Source organism: Corvus kubaryi, unplaced genomic scaffold (genome assembly GCF_017639235.1).
Source record: "Corvus kubaryi isolate FWS band 111438036 unplaced genomic scaffold, C.kubaryi_AGA036_p1.0 37387, whole genome shotgun sequence".
NCBI classification, from domain to species: domain Eukaryota; kingdom Metazoa; phylum Chordata; class Aves; order Passeriformes; family Corvidae; genus Corvus; species Corvus kubaryi.
The window spans coordinates 8084379-8103685 of record NW_024581129.1 but is presented as its reverse complement, the minus strand read 5'-3'; the positions used below and the strand labels follow the sequence as shown (position 1 = coordinate 8103685).

At 49.4% G+C, this 19307-nt stretch overlaps 1 protein-coding gene across 7 annotated transcripts in view; it reads right to left on the bottom strand.

Moving 5' to 3' along the window:
- Positions 1–19301, bottom strand: part of USP31 (ubiquitin specific peptidase 31) — a 31417-nt gene extending 12116 nt beyond the window's left edge. For 4 of the 7 annotated variants that reach the window (XR_006017560.1, XR_006017561.1, XR_006017562.1 and 1 more), the window contains exons 1-12: positions 8815–8959; positions 7708–7845; positions 7139–7227; positions 6168–6260; positions 4907–5042; positions 4278–4422; positions 3328–3511; positions 2699–2810; positions 2367–2461; positions 1753–1830; positions 1432–1561; positions 52–171 (exon numbers count right to left, since the gene is read on the bottom strand). Coding sequence is in view for 3 of the 7 variants with exons in the window: in XM_042036947.1 (XP_041892881.1) it covers positions 52–171; positions 1432–1561; positions 1753–1830; positions 2367–2461; positions 2699–2810; positions 3328–3511; positions 4278–4422; positions 4907–5042; positions 6168–6260; positions 7139–7227; positions 7708–7824 (1299 nt within the window). In the remaining 4 variants the exon portion in view is untranslated. Of the gene's footprint in view, positions 1–51; positions 172–1431; positions 1562–1752; positions 1831–2366; positions 2462–2698; positions 2811–3327; positions 3512–4277; positions 4423–4906; positions 5043–6167; positions 6261–7138; positions 7228–7707; positions 7846–8814; positions 8961–19193 lie in introns of those variants that run through there. The other 3 variants (XR_006017563.1, XM_042036948.1, XM_042036950.1) reach the window with 2 other exon arrangements.
- Positions 19302–19307: the final 6 nt, after the last annotated feature.

Below are 19307 nucleotides of genomic sequence, written 5' to 3'. Positions count from 1 at the left end.
GTCTACTCACATCACTCAGCAGTCCTCCAGGAACACTACAGGCATCCTTACCTGTCTAAACCTTTTCAGATGTATGATGAGAACATCAGGTAAGGTCCAGAGGCTCAGTGTGATGCTACCCTGCTGCAGCTGCTTACAGTGTGGGCATCGCCATGCATCATCTGGGGCAAGCTACAAGGAATGGGCAGGAGTGGGTATTGGTTTTCAAATTCCAAGGCAGCTTGCACCACACCACTGATCCTCTGCTGCCCCAAGCCCAGTGCAGACACTGATCTCTCTGCCTCATCTCCCTCCAGCATTTATCACACTCACTGGAAATGTAGCGTTCCCAATAATACTTTTCAAAGTGACAAGCAGAGACATTGGTGCCTCATTCAGGAGGCACTTCCTGCTGCAAGGCAGAATCCAGCCAGTGCTGCTGTGCAGAGGGCTTTTTTGCACCTTATAAATGCCAATGCCTTGGAAGGGGAGAAGGAAAAACCAAGGCAAAAAGCAGGCAGGCTTGGCAGCCTGAAAAGTATTCTCACAAGAAAACCAGCAGTAGAAAAAAAAAAAGCAGGAAAAAAAAAAGCAGAAAAACATCAGAACAGAAAGAAGAAAGGTGTACTTTGGATGTCACCTCTGACACCTCACTGCCCTCTGGGAATCCTCTTCCTCCATACTCCCAAAAGCACAGAGTTACACACTGAAGACTCTCCCTGTCCCCCAAGCCTCCCTCCACAGCCCAGTGCTAAGATAACTCAGCAGCCGCAGAGATTTAAGCTGTCAAACAATTCTTCCCTCACCTCTGAAAGAAGCAACCAAGAGGGGCTCCAAAATTATTACAGCTCAGTCCTGGGTGCAAAGGCTACCTCCAGACCAGCCCTTTGTACAGCAGATTAGAGACTGCCAAAGGAATTCAGATGGCTTCCATGTGCCAGGCAGGGGCAAGGTCAGAGCCCTCTCTAGCCTGCCTGTGGCACACCATCACTCACCCTCTTCAGCCTCATACACCACAAGCAGAGCCAGAACAGGGGAGCAGCCATGTTCCTGCAGAACTGAGCTCTGTGGTCACTGGGCTACTGTTTGGGGAGGGCCCCACTCAGTGGGGGCTGCCTGAGCCCACCCCAGCCCTGCTCAAGCTTGGGAACACACAATTGCTCCAGGACTTTCCCATGAAGCCACATTGTTCTAATCCTTTATACTATTTCACAAGGAGGAAATTGCCAAAGAGAGGACTAAGTTCTTGTATCAACATCTGGGCAGCAAAGAACCCAGCAGCAGGACCTCCCACAAGGTTCTCACTGCAGAGGAGCTCCGTCAGCAGCACAGTCTTGTGTTAGAAATCTATTCTCCTGTCACAAGGAATCAATGTTTGCAAAAATGACCTGCTCTGGAGTGAGGGAGTTCCTGCAGCATGTGAACAAGCCAGAGTACACAGTCTATATCTACCTGTTCCTCTTTGGTGTACAGTTGGAAACACTGAGATAAAGTGCAGATCTGAGGTTGATGATGAAGCTCTCTCTGCTGGCGGACGCTTTCAGAGTCTGGAATATACTCCTCTTCTGTATTCACAAACAAGCTGCATCAGGGAGACAACCACATTTACCAGCACATCCCCTTGCGCCCCAGGCTGTCCCTGCAGACAGGGGCTGGGCACAGGTGGAATTTGAGTGGTCTCACGTTTGCTGAAGGATGCACAGTTCACACAAGCAAGCTGCAAGCAGCAATTGTGAGGTGAACACACTTTGAGGTTTTTTACTTCATACTTACTAATCTTTAGTTTCTTTGTCCCATTCTACCACTAATTTCACGTGAGCGGTTCCCCCCTGTCCGCATGACTTCAATGCCCTGCAGAGAGGAGCAGACAGAAGTCAGATCATCTTTCAATACAAAGTCTACACTATCTTCTACATGCACATAATTTCTCTCCACAAGCCCTTCATCCTTCCTCCACTCCCACAGCTCAAGTTTGCATTGGAGTAAATGGAATTCACACAGCAAAAAACTTGGCAAAGCTGGCTAATGCCTTCATCCAAGTATGCAAGTTCTGTAAGGCAACATATACCTGCTACAGAACAGGCATCTACCAACATTTCTAAAGAATAACAGGCACAAGAAAAAAATTAAAAATAGTGGGAGTAATATTTTCATTCTGTTCTCCATTTCCAGGGAGGACAGACTCCAAGATGGCATGACACACAGCTGAGGTATTCTCACACAGCTTCCTGAGGATGCTCCATCATTTCCCTGCTCCTCAGGCCTCTGCAGTCCACTCCACACATCCACACCAGGACTGTTCTGGACTGCATGGTTAACACAGAGTTCCCAGCTAACACACCTCTCTCCACTCCTGGGGAGGTCTCAGCACCCAAGGGCCAGCTCACCTTTCCACTGTTGGGTGGCAGAGGGGTCGCTCCTCCTGAGGTAGCAAGTATGTTATGCCCACAACACTGACCACTCGCAAGCTGAACGGGCAAACCTGCAATAGGGAGAGCAGAGACCACCTCAGGGGTCCAACCCAACCTGCCCACATGCAAATTGCTCTCAGCACTGGCTGACAAAGACTTTACCCTAGAACATGTTTGACATGAGAAAGCAAATGTACAAGGTCTCAAATATGCCTGCACCAATGAGCTGACAGAGGGCTGAGGTACAGCAATGGAGCCTGTGCATCCAATAGCTTCTCTGTGGTGACCAGAGAGGACATTTGTCTCACCTGCAAGCAAGCTGCAGGCCGCAGGAAATACTGCATCTTCTCCAGAATTTCCTTCTGCAGAATATCCCAAGCAATTGTTTTTTCCAAGTGCAACACAAAGGGCAAGCCAAACCTATGGGAAGGAGAAGCATTTGAGGGAACAATTAAAAGATTATCCCGTTCAGCAATCAGAACCCCAAACTACCTGGGAGAACTTCACATGAAGTTTTGTGAAGCTTCAGAGGCTGAGGCAGTTCTCAGGCTCCAGTTGATACAAATGCTTTTGCCATGGTTGTTTCTCACTTCTCCCCCTCCTCCCATTTTCACTCTAATTTAAAATTCCCACCCATAACAGGATCTGGTCAAATGTGCTGCTCTCAAACCAGACAGCTCTACAGAGGTGGTGTATCCTCCCAACTTGGCTGCATTAGCTCCTTTACAGTAATGCAATACTTGAAGTTCACCAAAATTAGAAATATTTTGCTGCACCCATTAATGCTTTTTGATCAACATGTTCTTTAGCACCTGATGTGAGCTAGAGATGCAAGCTGCTGTTCCTTCACCTGGAGCCTATACTACAGGAGAGTAAAATCCAGGTCAGTTTAGGAAGCAGCCAGAAGAGTAACTCCAACCATACTGCTGCCAGTCACCTTTTGCTCTGCTGTCCAGTGCATGCTCTGTTACACACCAGCAAGACAATCTTGTCATTTGCTGCTAGTTTAGGACAGGACTGTTCCAGTTTTCCAGACTTCACTGTTCCTTGAGAGTAAGCTATTGTTCGGGAGTGCTCAGTGCCACATTTCAAGTTATTCAGGTTATTGTTCACATGTATTCCTGAAAAATTAGGAGAAAGGAAAGATTTTATTATGTCATTTGCCTTTAGTGCCCTGATGCCCCCTCAAGAAACCCTCCTTGGGCTGCAGAGGAGCGGGTCAGTATGGAATCAGGAGCATTTTCATCACTTGTACGAAGGCTTCAAAGAGCAATTACCTTTTGCAGTGACTGTTTCTTTAGAGAAGGACATAATATGCAAGTGCTCCTCCTCTGATTTTTCACAGTGGGTTGTACAAGCACTCTCAGCTTTTACTGCCCACAAGAAAAACTAAAGTGCCAGGAACCCAACTTGTTACTTTCAATAATAAAATTTGCCTTTGATCACACTTCATTTGCCCAGGACATCACAGCTCCCTTTCAGTGAGGGGACATGCAGAGGCCAAGGGGTTTGAGCTTGGAAAGAGAAAGTGTTTGTTCATTCCTGAGACTGTTTATTCATCACTAGCAATCTGATTTTAAATAACACAATTTCAGTGGCTTCATCTGGTCCCTAGCAGGTCTTTAAATTAAGCCTGACAAGAGATTTCACATTAAGCTAGCCTGGCCTGCAGCATCAGCCCCGAGAAGAGGCAGAAAGGAGTGTACAACACTGCTTGATAACCTCCCAGCTGACAACACTATTAAATCTTCTGGAGTGAGCCTGGACAAAGTCAGAGCTGAAATCAATACACAAGAACATCAACAGCTTGTGGGACTCATTCTTTTCCCACACAAACCTCCCTCACTAGTCACCTGAGGTGGGCATTAAGCAGAGTTATTGACTCACCTCTCTGACTGAGGATGCCCTCAGGCCTGAAGATCTCTGGGGTCTCAAAGGCAAAAATGCAGTCACTCTCGTGGATGGTGTCCAAGTCGTCGGTGTCGCAGAAGGAGCGATGGAACCCATCGTAGTACATCTCTGTCAGCACGATCTGCAGGCAGCAGAAGCAAACCAGAACCCATCAAACCACCCACGCCTGGCTCAGCTCAGTGCCCTGTCCTTCAGCTGGGATTTTCCTGCTAAGGGATGGCACTCCTCAAAACATCCTGGCATCAGCCAAGAGCAAGGAACAGGGAAAAAGACAGCCATGAACGAGAAGCTGGGGTAAAAGCAACACATGGAGAGGTTTTGGTGGAATTCAACAGCTTTCCAGAAGCTCTTCCTACAGAACCCAGTGGTTCCCTCACTGCCAGCATGCGCAGGTCACCATAGGGTCAGGCAGGTCCACACACTCCACTAGGATTCAAACAGCCAATGCACAGGGAAAAGCATGATCCAGATTTCCACCACTGCCTTGCTTCCCTGTTCAACCATGGATACTGAATTCGATTCCTACGTATCCAACAAGGGACAAAAGCCTCCCCTCTCCCTCCCACTCCAGGGAGGGCAAACAGGTGAGCAGCCCAGCCCATTACCTGCTCCGTGGGTATCTTGGTTTCCGAGGAGACAGCCTCCCGCAGCCTGGCCACTGTTCCAGAGATGGGCACGGCCACCCCAATGCGCATGCAGTGTGAGCATTTGCCCTGGTACACCACGGTGATGTAGAGTGGCCTGTGGAGAGCATGGGAGCAACTGCTAGGCTGGGCTGAGCACCTCTGGGCACTGCCTGGAGCAGCCTCAGCCCAACCTGGGCACATCCAGGCTGCCCACCAGGTACAGGGCCTTCCTGACTGTCTGGATCCACCTGACACTGGAGCTGCGCTCAGCTGCAGCCAGACAAGCGTGTTTGATTTACAGACTCCTTTCTTACTACATGGCCTGGTGTTACACGCTCCCACAAGTAAAACATCTCAGAAAAGGCCCACAGAGTTAAAACCAAATGGTGTATGAGAAGGCAATCAGTTTTCCAATAAGGATCCTGTAAGAAAGTTTGGGACAGTGTAAGAGAGCACCTTGAAGTACTTGGAGAGCTGCTACTGGGAACAGGCTGCCTCTCAGTCCTCAGTCCTGCCTCCAACAGCAGCCAGCAGCATTGCCTGGGGAGAGAACAGGGCAGGGACACCTTCCCTGGAGAGCCCACTCAGCCTCCATCCGGTGGTGAAGCAGGGATTTCCAAAGCAAGTGTGACAGAGCAATGTTTAATCTGCCCTATCATCACTCTGTTCCATTGCTTCTGGAACCTACACAAGTTTTCTGGATCCAAACACCAGGTGAAGGAGTTTGTTTATACCACAAGTAGTTTTGCTGTGCATCTCTATCTTCACTTTGAATACTTTATCTGGATTTTTTTCCTCCCCTGAAGCACTTTGCTTCATTTGCATCAGCTGTCTTTCAAAAAAGCAAAACATTCTGCAGGAAAGATTTTAACTTTACTTTTTGAAATTGGAGTGACCAGTGAGGCTGTTCTAAAAAAAAAAAGTGCATTTCATCCTTTTCCCTTTTTTAATTTTAAAATGCTATAAATTAAGTGAAAAGCAAAATATTTTGGTTATGTGAATCAAAGACTTTTTCCCCCAAAATTAATTCTATAGGAAGGATAGGCCTTTCTGAAAAAAGTAAAAGGCTCAATTTTCCATTTTACCTTCAAAGCAAAACATAAAATCCCCATATGGTCCTATCTATCTTTATAAAAGACTTATCAGAAATTTTGCTGATATCTGTCTTCCTGCTGTAGTAAATTAAACACCACCACATGCATGGGAAAGAGCCAACATTACGTTCAGGACAGTTCCATACCGAGTGTGGGGCAGAGGGATCGGCAGCGAGATGCAGAGAAAAGGGTCGAAGGTGTTGCTTTGCTTCTGGCAATGAGGGCACGTCAGGGAGGACCTGGGACAAACGTGGATAACAGGGCAGAGTTACACCCCACTTCATTGGGAACGTATCAACCATCACATCCCACATTCACCAACAGCAGATCCAAAGGGAAACCCTGGAAGGGTTTTGTCTTTGGAGAGAGGTGAAGTGACAGGACAGGGACAGAGACAGTCAGCACTGGGGTGCACACAGCTCTTACTCAGGATAAACTCCACACAAGAATTCTCTCTCATTCAGAATCAACCAGCACCTTACAATGGCTTTGTGTCTTAGACCAGGCTTAAGTTTCTCCTTTGCAAAGGAAAAGCTGGCAAATACTGGGGAGAAAGCCCAGCAATTACAATTCTTACAGCAGTACAGGCACAAGCCATCAAGGAACACTGGTGATTCAGCTGTTCTCTTCCAATAGCTCTGAAATTAGAAAGCTCTCTTCCCAGAACGTAGGGAAACACAAGGGAAAGCCCTGAAGGGACAGTGATAACTTCAGCTCGGAATTCCCAAGTGCCAGATGACAAGCACTCTGCACACACTGAGGATCCCTAACTCCCAGGCACCTCCAGATCCTGCCAAGGGCTCTTCCCTCTGACAGTCAGGGTGAGCCCCATAGCACTGGGCTTTCTTGAACCTTTGCTCATGAAGCACTGACTCACTTTCAGGATGCACAAGAACAGGCGCAGTGGTACATACTGCAGATTTACACAGAATATACCAAATCTGAAGCAGTGAAATTCTCTCTTTCCTCTAGAGCAAGGTCTTAGTTCAGATTCCCTTCAGCAGGAATTCAGAAACAGCTGTTAACACAGTGACACCAGTCCCAACTGTACTGGGAGCTAGTGTCAATTTGGAGTTATACTGGGGTCACCCATACATTCAACAAATGTACAAAATACCTGTACTGGGCTTGAAAGAGTTCCTGCACAAAAGTGCTACTGATGGGAAAGGCTGGGCCCTCAAGCAGCACATCATCCTCCAGCGGCGGCTGAAAGAGAGGAACAAACCCTTGAGGCACACTGAGGTGTGGGGGGATGCACCAAGCAGGTGGCTCCAGAATGCCAGCTGAATTTGCACCCTCCTTAGCCAAAACCACCAGAAAAATGCCACAAGCATTTTTAACTACCAAGCACACTCTGCTCCAAGGGGTGGGCATGCGGGAAGGTGAGGTGGGCATGGCAACCCAGGGAAGGGCGTGGGGCTCACACCTGACAAGGCCCAGCAGCCCCCTGGTAACATCTCCTGGGTATTGCAGGGCCACTCAAACACAACTGTGTCAGGGAGCACTTGCCAGGGATTAGTGGAACAGCTGGTTACATTTCCAGGGCAGAAACAAACAGTATTTTAACCCAAGCTTTTGTTCCATCTGAACTATTGAAGTTGAGAAGCCAATGGGGAGAACTACTTTAAAAGGAAAGCCTGTGTGCAAAGTTAGACTCCCACATTGTCTCCTAGCAGAATCCCTTACCTTGAGTGGAGGCACGCCGCTGGAATTCACCACGTTGTTCAGATCCTCGTGGACTCTGTCGAGGAGCCAAAGCAGGAACTCCTGGGCATCGTGCTGGGCGTTCCCGCGGTACTGCATCGCGTTCTTGGACACGATGTTCTGCAGAGAGGAGAGGCAGTGCAGCAACAGCTGATACAGACCCGAAGCCGTGCCATCACACCTACCCCTGCCCCACAGCATCTGACACTGCTGCCCGCATGAAATCTTCTGTTCAAGCTGAAGCAAAACAAGAATTTTGTCTCCTAATGCCCACACACTCTGTCTAGTTCATTGCAGCTTTGGTGAGGTCACACATTTCCCAAAACATTGATGCAGGTGCTCAATGATAATCGAGGTCTACAATTCCAGGACTCAGCCAGGATCAGGACACCTAAATCACCGATGCCTTTAGAGTCTGTGATCATCATGCAGGTAGCAAAATTACTTCCCATCAGCACCCTCTCAAGTACAGGCCACCATGGAATTTTTTTCCACTGGGTATCAAGAATCCACTATGCAGAACTGGCTCATCCCAAACACTATCTTCTATCACCAGCCAGGGAGGTGCAGCTTTCCCTGCACACAAGAAACCACAGTGTCCCAGAGTAACCAATGCTGGAGCAGCACAGCATGGGATGGGTGCTGCTGGACTGGTGGATTCTGAACCAGGGGGACTTGGCCACAGCTGCAACAGGGACAGCTGGCACTGCTGTGGATACACACTGAGAGCCTGGAGAACCACCTAATTTACTCTTGAATTTCTGGAAACACCGTCTCAGGACACCAGCACAACCAAGGGATTAGTTCAGACCTGTTTTTCTTCTAGACACGAACGGGAAGGGCTTGAAGCTCATCAGCAGCCAAAATCTAGTCTTTGCAGATTTATCCTTGCCCTGCAGCTTTGGAGACACCTTTCATAATGCAGAAGTTTGCTCTGACCCCTCCAATCAGGCCACACGCACCCTTTCCTCAGGACATCTCCTCCTTGAAAAGCCGCCACAAGCCCACACAGGATTTAGTAAGGAATGCCATTACCCACCAACATCAGAAAACACTTTCTCTGCTCCAGAACTCTGATTCCACTTTTACCCCCAAAACCCGTCCCAAATGGCCAGCCAGTTCTCCTTACTGCTCGCTGGGCAACACAGCACAGGTTCTGAAGAATGGTAGCCAGGCACCAGCACCTGCATTCGGCTGGAATTGCCTCTGGAGTAGCATGCCAGGGTGGGCTGACCTCAGCAGCTGAGCCCGGGTTCCTTCCTGAAAGCAGACAACACCACTGCTACGGAAAAGCCAGCACATTCTGCTGCTCCAAGGAGGCACCAGCTGCAGCCAGGAGAGCCAGCCTGCTCCTACCAAACATGGGACAGCCGCTCCCACACACCCACTCCAGTAATTCTGTCCCCAAAGTCAATACCAAGCTTCTCTCTAAGAACTAGGCTCACAGCAAAGCTCACATCAGTCATTCAGCATCTCCCCAGCCTTCCTGTGCTTCAGGCTCCCAGGAAGGGAATCCTGCCCAGCATGTGCCCCGTTACAGCGCGGCACCTACATCCCCTGGCACACCTGTGGAGAGAAAAACTGTTCACACAGGACTCAGACCTATTGAGCAGGATCCCCAAGAGGGACAGTTGCACGAGCAGAGGCCAGACAGTACCTGCAGGCAGGAATGGCTGGGAAGGCTGCGGAGCACAGGCCCAGCAGGCTGCACATGCGCCTCATGCCAGAGCTCCTCCACTCCCCTGATCAGACTTTGCAACAGATTTGAGAAATGAGGTTGGGTTGCTCGCTTTATCCCTCTGAAAATGGGGTCACCGGGGAGGGGGCTGGTGATGAAAGAGGCAGGAAAGGACTGATAAACATATACTCTCTATGCTCTATAATCTGTCCACCTGTCTCAAGGCAGCAAAAAAATTGAAAACAGAAATAATCTGCTCTCATTACATATGTGCAGCCCTTCTGACAGCAAATTTACTGCCCTTGCTGTGCAGGAACCAGCAGCCTCCCACATAAAATATGTGCACACAGCCTGAACCATGGGAGTGGTCCCCAGCCAACACTCTCTGTGCCACACTGGTGTGACCCCAGCACCTCTGCTTGGTGCCCAGTGTAACCTCAGCTTGGGATACTGCTACAAACCTTTTTATGGGGGAGAGAAATCTGAAGCACTTGAAGATTAATGGAGACCAAACAGCCTTCTCTGCTCCTAGTTTCCATTAAGCAAAGCAAGATCCACTGGCAGAAATAAAATGATAAAACATAATCAAAATAATGAATCCAAAAAAGTCTCTTCAGGTACCAGCCTGATACCTCTTGCCCTTCTTCAGAAGAAAGCTCAGCTGAATGCACCCAGACAATGATGCAGGTAAGAATGTAAGGCATACATGTGAAGACTTGCTTTGCAAACATTAACTTAGTTCAAAAAAACCTACACTGAAAATTAAATTTAGCCCTTAAATTACTGTGTCAAGTTTCAAACTGAAAATCAATCACTAACACATGAAGCAGAGATTGCAGTCCAGTCTTAGGTGGCTACCTCACTACATCTCTCCAGAACTGTTACCCATGCTCCTATAGTAACACATTTGAGTTTTAACAGCTGTACCGATCCTTCCCAACCCACTGTGCCCAGCTCAGCACCAAGGCGATGATGTCCCTTACTCTCACTGAGGGAGGAAGGCTCCAACAGCACTGCAGGTCACAACAAAGCCAAGATCATTCTTCTCAGTGAGTTGACCACAGAGAGCCAAGGGAAAGAACTGCTGAAACACCCGCCACGTCCCCAGCAGTGTGTGGTCCCTCTGCATCAAGATACCAACAGGTGTGATGGGAGCAGGCCCGCACTCCCATCAGCCAGAGCCAGCAGCCTTATCTGGTGTCCTTTGTCCCAGTGAGCTCAGCCAACAGGCACTGTCACTGCACTTCAAGGGCCCGTCTAGACAGAGCTGATGATAAAAGACTCTTGGCATTGCTGCAAGGAAGCATATCCAGTATTTCAAGTGAAAAGGGGATAGAAACATAAGTACTTTGGGAACCCAGGCTAGTATTTCTTATTGCCTCTTCCCCAGCACATCACTCCAGTCCAGATCCTCCCCGGCTTTTACTGATGTGTGTCCCTGGAGATGCAGTATCCCACAGGCAGCAGCCAATTGTCTGTACCAATCCCAAGCACAGCGAACCCATGGATGCACAGCAGTCATGTGCCTTGCTCTGTATCTTTGTCACTGCTTGTCTCAGAAGCATCTCCATAATTGCTCTGGTTTTCTCAACACTCTTGCAGCCTGAGTGGACTAAGGATAAAGAGCTGCCTGTGGAGACACATCACAAGATGTTGGAAGTGATTCAGGAAGCACTACAAAATATCAGATGCAACTTCCTCACAAGAGACTCCGCTAAACAAACACTCCAGCAACAGCAGTGTGTTCCCAGCATCACGCACGCTTCCTGCCAGCGCTGCTACAAGTGGGTCCATTACTGCTTAAACCTCTGCGGCTGCTCCTCCAGGGAATGCTGTGTGCCCTCCTCCCAGCCCGCTCCAGGGGGCTGCGGCAGCAACCCCAGACATGCCGGGTGTGGAGGGGAACAATGGACACACAGAACAGGCAGTGCTGAGGGACATGATTAAATCTGAAAGAGATAGAGGTGCCGACTCAAATAAACAATTTAACAACTGAGACAAATACCAGGAACTCCTAAAGTGCAGCCAGCCCCCCAGCCTGATGTGGGTCAGCACCAAACACAGCCCCACACACCTCCCTATCCCCATGCCAACTCCCTGCTGGGCTCAGGGCAGTGGGCAGAACAGCATGGGGGGATCCCCACAGCCCTCAGCCATAGACAGGGCTGTACAGAAGCTGGAGGTCCCCACAACCCTCTGCTGTGGATGGGGGACTGCAGCCTCTCAGCAGCCAGACTGGCCATTCCTGAACAGCTCCAGGAACATTTGACAGGCAAAGCAGACAAATGAGCAAGAACCTCATCACTGAGCACTGGCCACCCAGCACCTCTCCACATTTACTTTCCAAGTCTGCCCTTCCAGCCCACCAGAGGGTTTCTTGCCTTTGCCATAACCCTAAACTTTCACTCCTTTTTGTTCATCACTTAAGAGAAGACAACACCTCATTTTGCTGGTCCTGCAGTAATGCAACAGCAACTGTAACTGGATGCAGATACAGAGTTATGAAGCAAATGCTTTAAAAACGCATGAAAAACACCACATTTACCAACCCCCAAGAGCTGTTAATCCTCTGCCCCTAATCTGGTTCTCCTGTAAGTATAGTTGGCACATCTGACCAGCCTCTGTCCAGCATTGCAGGGTATTAAGAAAGACTCCAGAACGATTCCAGTGCAGCTGTTTGAGCTGTGAAGCACCAGGAGTGGGAATGGACTCTGACGCTGCCTCCCAGCACCTTCCACAATGCACAGCACCTCCAGCCCTTTCCTCAGCTCAGCCCTTGCAAGCTTGGCACGAGGTGGATGGATCCTCCATTCCACCAGATGTGCCTGCAGTGGTACACAGACACCCTGAATGAAATGGCTCCATCCAAAGACGTAGGGGGGAAAATCAAAATTTCCTATCAATCCCACTCACGTACCCCTATTGCAAGCACCCTGCAACCATACCAGTGCCTACCTGTCCATAAAGCAGATTTACAGCAAAGATACATTATCACTTTTATCAGGCCACTGAAAGTTTAATAATAATTCATCTACTGCTCTAAAGAGATGCAATAAATAGATCAAAAAAGGGCTGAACTACTGGCCTCTTCTATGCTGCTATTATTGTTCCAGATCACAAAGACAACTAGAGGAAAAATGCCAGTCTGCTATTTTCCAGTGTGGCCCTGGTAGGAAGCAGCTGTGGAAGGATTTTGCACATGAACAGACAAAGTCAGCTCATTAGAGACCTGACCCAATGACACACGTGCACAGGAGAGAAAGGCTATTCTTTATCTTCTGTTGAACAGTGAGTTATGCTCAACCACACTATTCTTCTTTTTTAAACCACAACCACAGGTTTGCATTTGGGTAAGCTCTACAGCAGACAACCACTTACCTGAATCACTCTGCTCACACACAGAGAGCACTTTCCTCCCCTCTGGAGACGTTCTTTTTTGGGGAGACCAGTACCCAGCCAGCAGCGTGGTTCAGGCCCCAGGGCTCAGGAAGGGAGCTCCTCCAGTCCAGGGGCAGAAGAGATCGCTGTGGACTCAGCCTTACCACAGGCACCAAACAGGGAAGTGAGCTTCGATGGCAGGAGGTCTACCACAGCAGCCAGGGCAGGACAAAATACTCCTCCCTTGCCCTGTGGGCATCCAGAGGCACCAGGCCTCAGGAAGCAGCACCCCATGGGACATGGCAGCTCTGTGGGCAGCCCGTGCCCCTACACAGTCCTGCCCTCTGCAATGCAGAGGGGAATAAGCACAGCCACTTATGAGAATACTTCAGGAAGCAAAGCCAAGAGGAGCACTACAGGGAGCAGCACACCAGCACCAGAGGGATTCTCCACCACATTTAACAAGCCCAAACAAGAAGCATCATCCCACCAGCCCCTGCCTAACACCTGTCTCATGCCAGCAGCTACTCTCACCCTTCCTGGCTGAAGCCTGTTAATCCTCATTAACCACCTTCCTTCAATGCATAAGGAGAGAGTGAAGTTTGTCCAGATGATGCTGTCCAGGGCTGCTGTGTGTGAGCACGGACATGGAGGTGGGCTGTGGGTGCTGCATTCCCCAGCTGGCACACTCCTTTCCAGGCCTTTCCCAGGGGTGCAGGTCTTGCCTGCCAAAGGCACTGCCAGGAGTCGGTTGCTGGCTGCTGGGAGAATTCACCCTTATAAAGAGCAGAAATCCCGTATTATTCAGCAGGAACTTGTTTTCCTGCTACATTGGTAGAGCAACTGGTGGGATTCAAAGGAATAAGGGATTGAGGAGCAGGAGAACACCACGAATGTGAAGCAGTCCAGTAAAGAACTATCAGTAAATGCTGACAGAGAGGATGGATGTGAAGGCTGGGCTCAGCAGCCCAAGGAGTGCTCCAGCTGCACACCTATGCCTCTCCTGCTCTCTCCAGGCTTTGCTTCAGGTCCCAAGTTGGACACAGAAACTGAGATGAGGGGATCCCATCATTACCACTCTGAGAAGCCTCCCCTTGCACTTTATAACAAACATTCACTTCACTGACAATCATATGCAAACAAGTTCATTAAGCAGTGCTTTGCTCAAATGGCAGCAAGAATGGGTTCACTCCAATCAAGTGTGGCCATGTACAAAGCACAGAGCAACACAGATCCAATTAAGCTGCCTGGGAACACACATCCCCCTCACCGCTTCCATGGGCTGCCAGGCACGACACAGTTCTCATACTTTCACCATGTGTCATTTTGCACAGGCAGCATGGAAATAAGAACCTGGAAGCTCAGAAGACAGAAAGCACATTTTGGCAATGATGTACAATGCCCTTCCAGCCTCACAGAGCGTCCTGCCAACCCCCAGGGCCACCTGGCAGTGCTGTTCCACACTGGGATCTCTTCTCCTGCCTCGCCCGACCCTCTGCTCCAGAGGGGAGCACCCACACCACACTTCGGCTGCCCCCTCCAACAGAACCCCCTCAGCAAACCACATCCAACCTCCAGACTCTGCCTCTCAGCCTTGGCTCCCCAGCCTTGTGCTGCACTCACTCAGATCAAAGTTTGAAGCATAACACAGAAATCCCCAGCAAAGCATTTGGATTTTATAGGTAAGTCAGACCACTGCCTTAAGGCAGCCAGATCTGCTGCAGGAAACCCTTCCCAGGGGGTTTAGAGATGTGTGTAGAAAGCGAGTAAAGCAATTGTAAGGAAAAATATGCAAGAAAATAAGCAAAACAAAACAAACCACACATACAGTAATGGACTTACATCTCATTGATAATTAACATTAAAAAAAAAGGGTGTAACGTGGCAAGACTGCTAGACCTTTGTGATCCCAGTGAACCACATTTCCATAATGTCAAGAACCATCATCAAAATTATGTAGAAAATTTGTAACTTGCTTTTTGTTTCAAGGAAAGTGTGTCAACTCCAATTCCCAGAGCAGCCCTAGGACAAGCTTCCTCAGTAGGATGCCACCACTGGAAGCACCTGGACTGAACTGCAACAAGCACTTCAAGATCCCCTATCACCTAACCCACTCAAAGCCTCTTTAGATCAACACAGAAGCTGAAGCACCAGGAACCAAAAGCCAAGGGACCAGAAGGGAAGGGTGAAGAGTCCCACATTTCTTCTTTCATGTCCCTTTCTTCCATCCCTCTGTTCAGAGGGAGGACAGTTTGCTCTCTGTGGAAATATTTTAGGAATAAGCAGTGGACCATATCCAGAATAAAATAACTTATCCTGTGCTAGGCAGAGAGCAAGATAATTAAATACAATCCAGGAGATCACATTTCACACCTCACTGGCCCCATTAGAAATGCACAAGGGCTCTGGTGGGCAGAAGGGCCCGGGGCTGACATTTCTGTGAGCAGGACCAAAGGCTCCTGACACCCACGCTGGCCCAGCAGCCCCCGCTGAGAACTGCTCTCACTGCAGCTTCAACAAGAGGCAAAGATCTGAGCATGTCAACACTTTCCAGGAGCTCCTTCATAACTCAGGAGTTAGTGATTAACTCCCAAAGAAATGCCCAACACAGCTGGTAGATTGCTTGTCCCAAAGTGAGATATTTGCACCAAATGCATTCCCAAAACACCTTGAAACAAATCTTACACCAAACATAAGTTTAAAAATAAATAAGAAAGGAAGCAGCACTTTTAACCTGGCACAATAATCTCTGCTCTGCCAACAAGGATTCATTCTGAGTTCAGATCCAATTCTGACAATCCAACCCAACTGAGTTATGGTGACTGTGCTGTATTTGCTGAACATGCTGCAGGTCACAGCCAAGGCCATCTTCTTGTAGGACAAAAAATGCAATCCCAGTTCTGGCATGCAAAGGGTCTTGTTAAACATTGACATGCTTCAGTGTACAACTGCCTTAGAGCCCCAAAGAAAGTCTCAAAACAGAAGGAGCCTCATCATTCACAGAAGACCCAAACTCCACAGAAGGCAAAGGCAGAGGATTTGCATAAGAATGTAATTTTTCAAGCCAAATTAGTTTAAATCAAAATCCTTCTTGCTGACGACCCCCACCATCACCTCCGAGTGTTGCAGACCGATTCCCAATACAAAGGGCACTCTGTCCTCCCTGTCTGACACTCCCAGGAACTTTGCAGGCAGCACGGGACAGCTCCCTGGAAAAAAACAAGCCCAAAGCCCTGCTTATACAATAGATGTTTGTCACCATTGTCACACCATCACAAAGGGGAAAGAGGAAGCACAAGCTGAAATATTGGCCCCCTGTTATGAAAGCAGCAGCTTTGTTTGGGCAGGAAAACAAAACCCACTGAGTAATCGGAAGAGAAGGATTGTTAAAGCAAACAGCAAAGGAGCACAGGACCAATGGGAAAGTCATCCACAGCAGAGAAATCCAGGAACTACCAGCTCTGCCATGGTGCTCCTGTTCCATTCCCAGGAAGGGCTGCCCAGGCTCCCAACCCAGAAACCAAACCTTTCTGCTTCCACCTCTCAGTCCAGTCCTTAGGGACCTTTTCCTACTACCTCAGCCTTCTACACCCCCACTTTCCCCTGCTCTGCCAGCACTCCCAACCTCCCCTCTCTGTGCACAAGGCTCTCCCCCTCATCCTGCAACTACAAAATGAACCATTTAACACAAACCAGTTGTTTGAACTGCATTTTCCTTGGCTTCAGCATCTACATGATTCAGAGACCCATGAGATGGGTTATTTCCTGAAGACCAACTTAAAAAGTGAGAAAGCACTACCAAGGAAAACCAGCTGAGGGTAAAGAACATTCCAAAAATCACCCCTTCAAAGGCCCCTGTCCACAAGGACTCCAAGACACACTCCCTTGAAAATAATTTCCTCTCTTCCAAGACAGAAACCTACAGATATAAGACTGGGCAAGAAAATAAGTATTATCCTTTATCCTAAAATACATTTAGCACCTACAGAAAAGTATTTAGGAATTAGGAAGTGCCTTTGCCCAGTTGTATTTGGTGCCAAAAGAGGAAAAATAGCAAAAAAACCCAACACATGGATTTCAAAGCATGCTGGATAAAGAGCCATTTGCCTATCAAATAAATATTACTGTCAGTGGCTACTACTGTTGGAGGGAAAGCCCAAAATTACTCTGTGAAAACACTGTACACCCTTACAAACAATTATATCAAGGCAAATTGGGAATGTTCCACCCTCTAAGCAGAACAAGCTGGGGGGATGTTTTCCTTGTTTTGGAGAGAAGCAGCAGTTTCCAGAATGAAAATGCCGATCTTTGCCTTTCTCCAATCTAAGCCTGTTGTTTACATTTGCAAATGAACTGTGCAAATCTGCTGCTGAGAAAAAGTTTAATTAAGAACTGAATTTAATAGCTGGTTCAGGAGACTTAACTGTCTTTAGAAACATTAATTTCATATTAGAAGTAATTGACCCCTATAAGGGAGCAGCACTTGACATAATGACACGGTCCTGCAGCAGGGCCCAGGCTGCTGGCACCGTGCAGTGCTAAACTGGATCAACTGGGACCAGATTCCCTCCAGCAAGAGGGTTTTAAAACCCCCAGGGACCTGGCAGGTAGGAGATGGATGGGCTCCAGCTCCATCCACAAGCAGAACAGCACTCTCTTACCATCAGTGACGTCTGCAAACAGCAAAGTTCTGCTATCAACACCTGCGGAACATGGCCTTAATTCAATCCCTGGCCCTGATGCTCTTCCTCCTGCCGTCACTCGTATCCCAGCCCTGCTCCCACAGCCTGTGTGAACAGCGGAGCCTGGCCTAGAAAGAGGGCTGCTCTCCATTCTATTAGTTCCACTGGCAGAAGACAATTCTGCTTTTACAACCTTTTTTCCTCTACTACTCAAGAGAAATCCACAATTTCTTCTCCTGCCACACCACCTCAGGAACAGTGACAGGTCCAGGTGAGTGCCCCATGGTGCCACCAAGACCAGACTCACCGAGACATCGGCTTTCCAAGCACTCCCCCATAAAAACCTCTCTCAAAAACACCAGAGCCACATGTGGTCCTTGTGGCAGGCATCCTGAGAGAAGGCAGGTGCCTTCACTCAAAGGCAAACAGTCAGGGTCTGCAGGGAATGCCCCAGCATGGCTGTGGGACAGGTGGGTGCAGCTGCCTCAAAAGGCATAGGAGAGGCAAAGGGAAGAGGTGCTGGCCATACATCCATCCAAACGACTGAGGGTGCCAAAGGCCACTGTCACCTCAGAGGACCCTCTAGGACACCCCACCATCCAGCAGACACCAAGGGAGAGCCGACTCTGGGACCCAGTCTCTACCTGCTGTGTACCCCAGCTGAACTGCATGCAGAGAGCCCAAAACTGTGTCAATTATGTTCTTGCTGTGTTTTCATGCATTTAAACATCTCTGCAACTCACTCTGCAAGAAAAATTCCCCTAAAATTTCCCTTAAGTGCCTCTAAGTTCATGATGTGGAAGCTACCACCCACCCTCTCATTCTCTCGCACAGCCAGAGAGTCTTACGTGCCAGGAATAATACTTCTCCCTATTCCAAGAGGCAAGGTTGGCCTAGAGCACTTTTAAAACAGTTGTGTCCGATCTCATCCAAAGCCATGGCAGGGTGTCTTTAAGCCACAGCGCAAGGACCAACCCTCTGCTACAACAGCTCCTGGGGCAGGGCACGGCGCCGTCGGACGGAACCGCAGCCCAAGGGCTGCGGCAGGAGAACATCACGGTGCTAAACACGAGCGAGTCCAAGCAAGAGAGTACAAGCAAGTACTCCTGAAACACACTCCCCAAATCAGCCCGGACTCACAAGTTCCTGGTTAGACTACAAGGCACAGCTCTCAACAGCCTTCTTCCATGTACGCTCACAACTCCCAAACAACAATTAGTTGCAACTTCCCTAATGGCAGCACGGTAGAAGAATGAAACAGTAAAATGGATATTTTCACCCATAAACACCATCCAGAGCCATCAGCCAGCGTCAAACACCGTGAGCAAAGAGCACAGTGGTAGCACCTGTCCCATTCCCAGGGCGCTGCCGTGGGTGCCCAGCGCTGTCACCTGACCAGGGTCTGCTGCTCTAGGAGGATGCTGGGAGCAGGAACAGCACTCCACCGCTACTGGCACGCAGCTGGCAAGGCCAGATGGTTCTTCCCACCGCGTGGGTGCTCGGACCAGCGGCAAGGCACGCAGCAGAGCTGCTAACCGGAGCAACCTGCGGTGCCCGTGCGATGGGGACACGTTGTGTCACACCTGGACCTGTTGTGAGCCACGGCAGCACCAGCTGAGCCCGGCCCCGAGCCCCGCCACCCCCGCGCCGCGGGCACCAGCCCTCCAGGGCTGCTCCCGGCAGCCTTGCGCTCGCTCCTCCCGCCTCGACGGGACGAGGCCCCTGCTCACCTTGAAGTCGCGGCTGTGCTGCGGGGTGTACTCGAGCGTCCAGAGCGCCCGCACCAGCTGCGCCAGCTGCTCCGTGACCTCGCCGGGCGCGGGCGGCGGCCCGTCGGCGGGGGG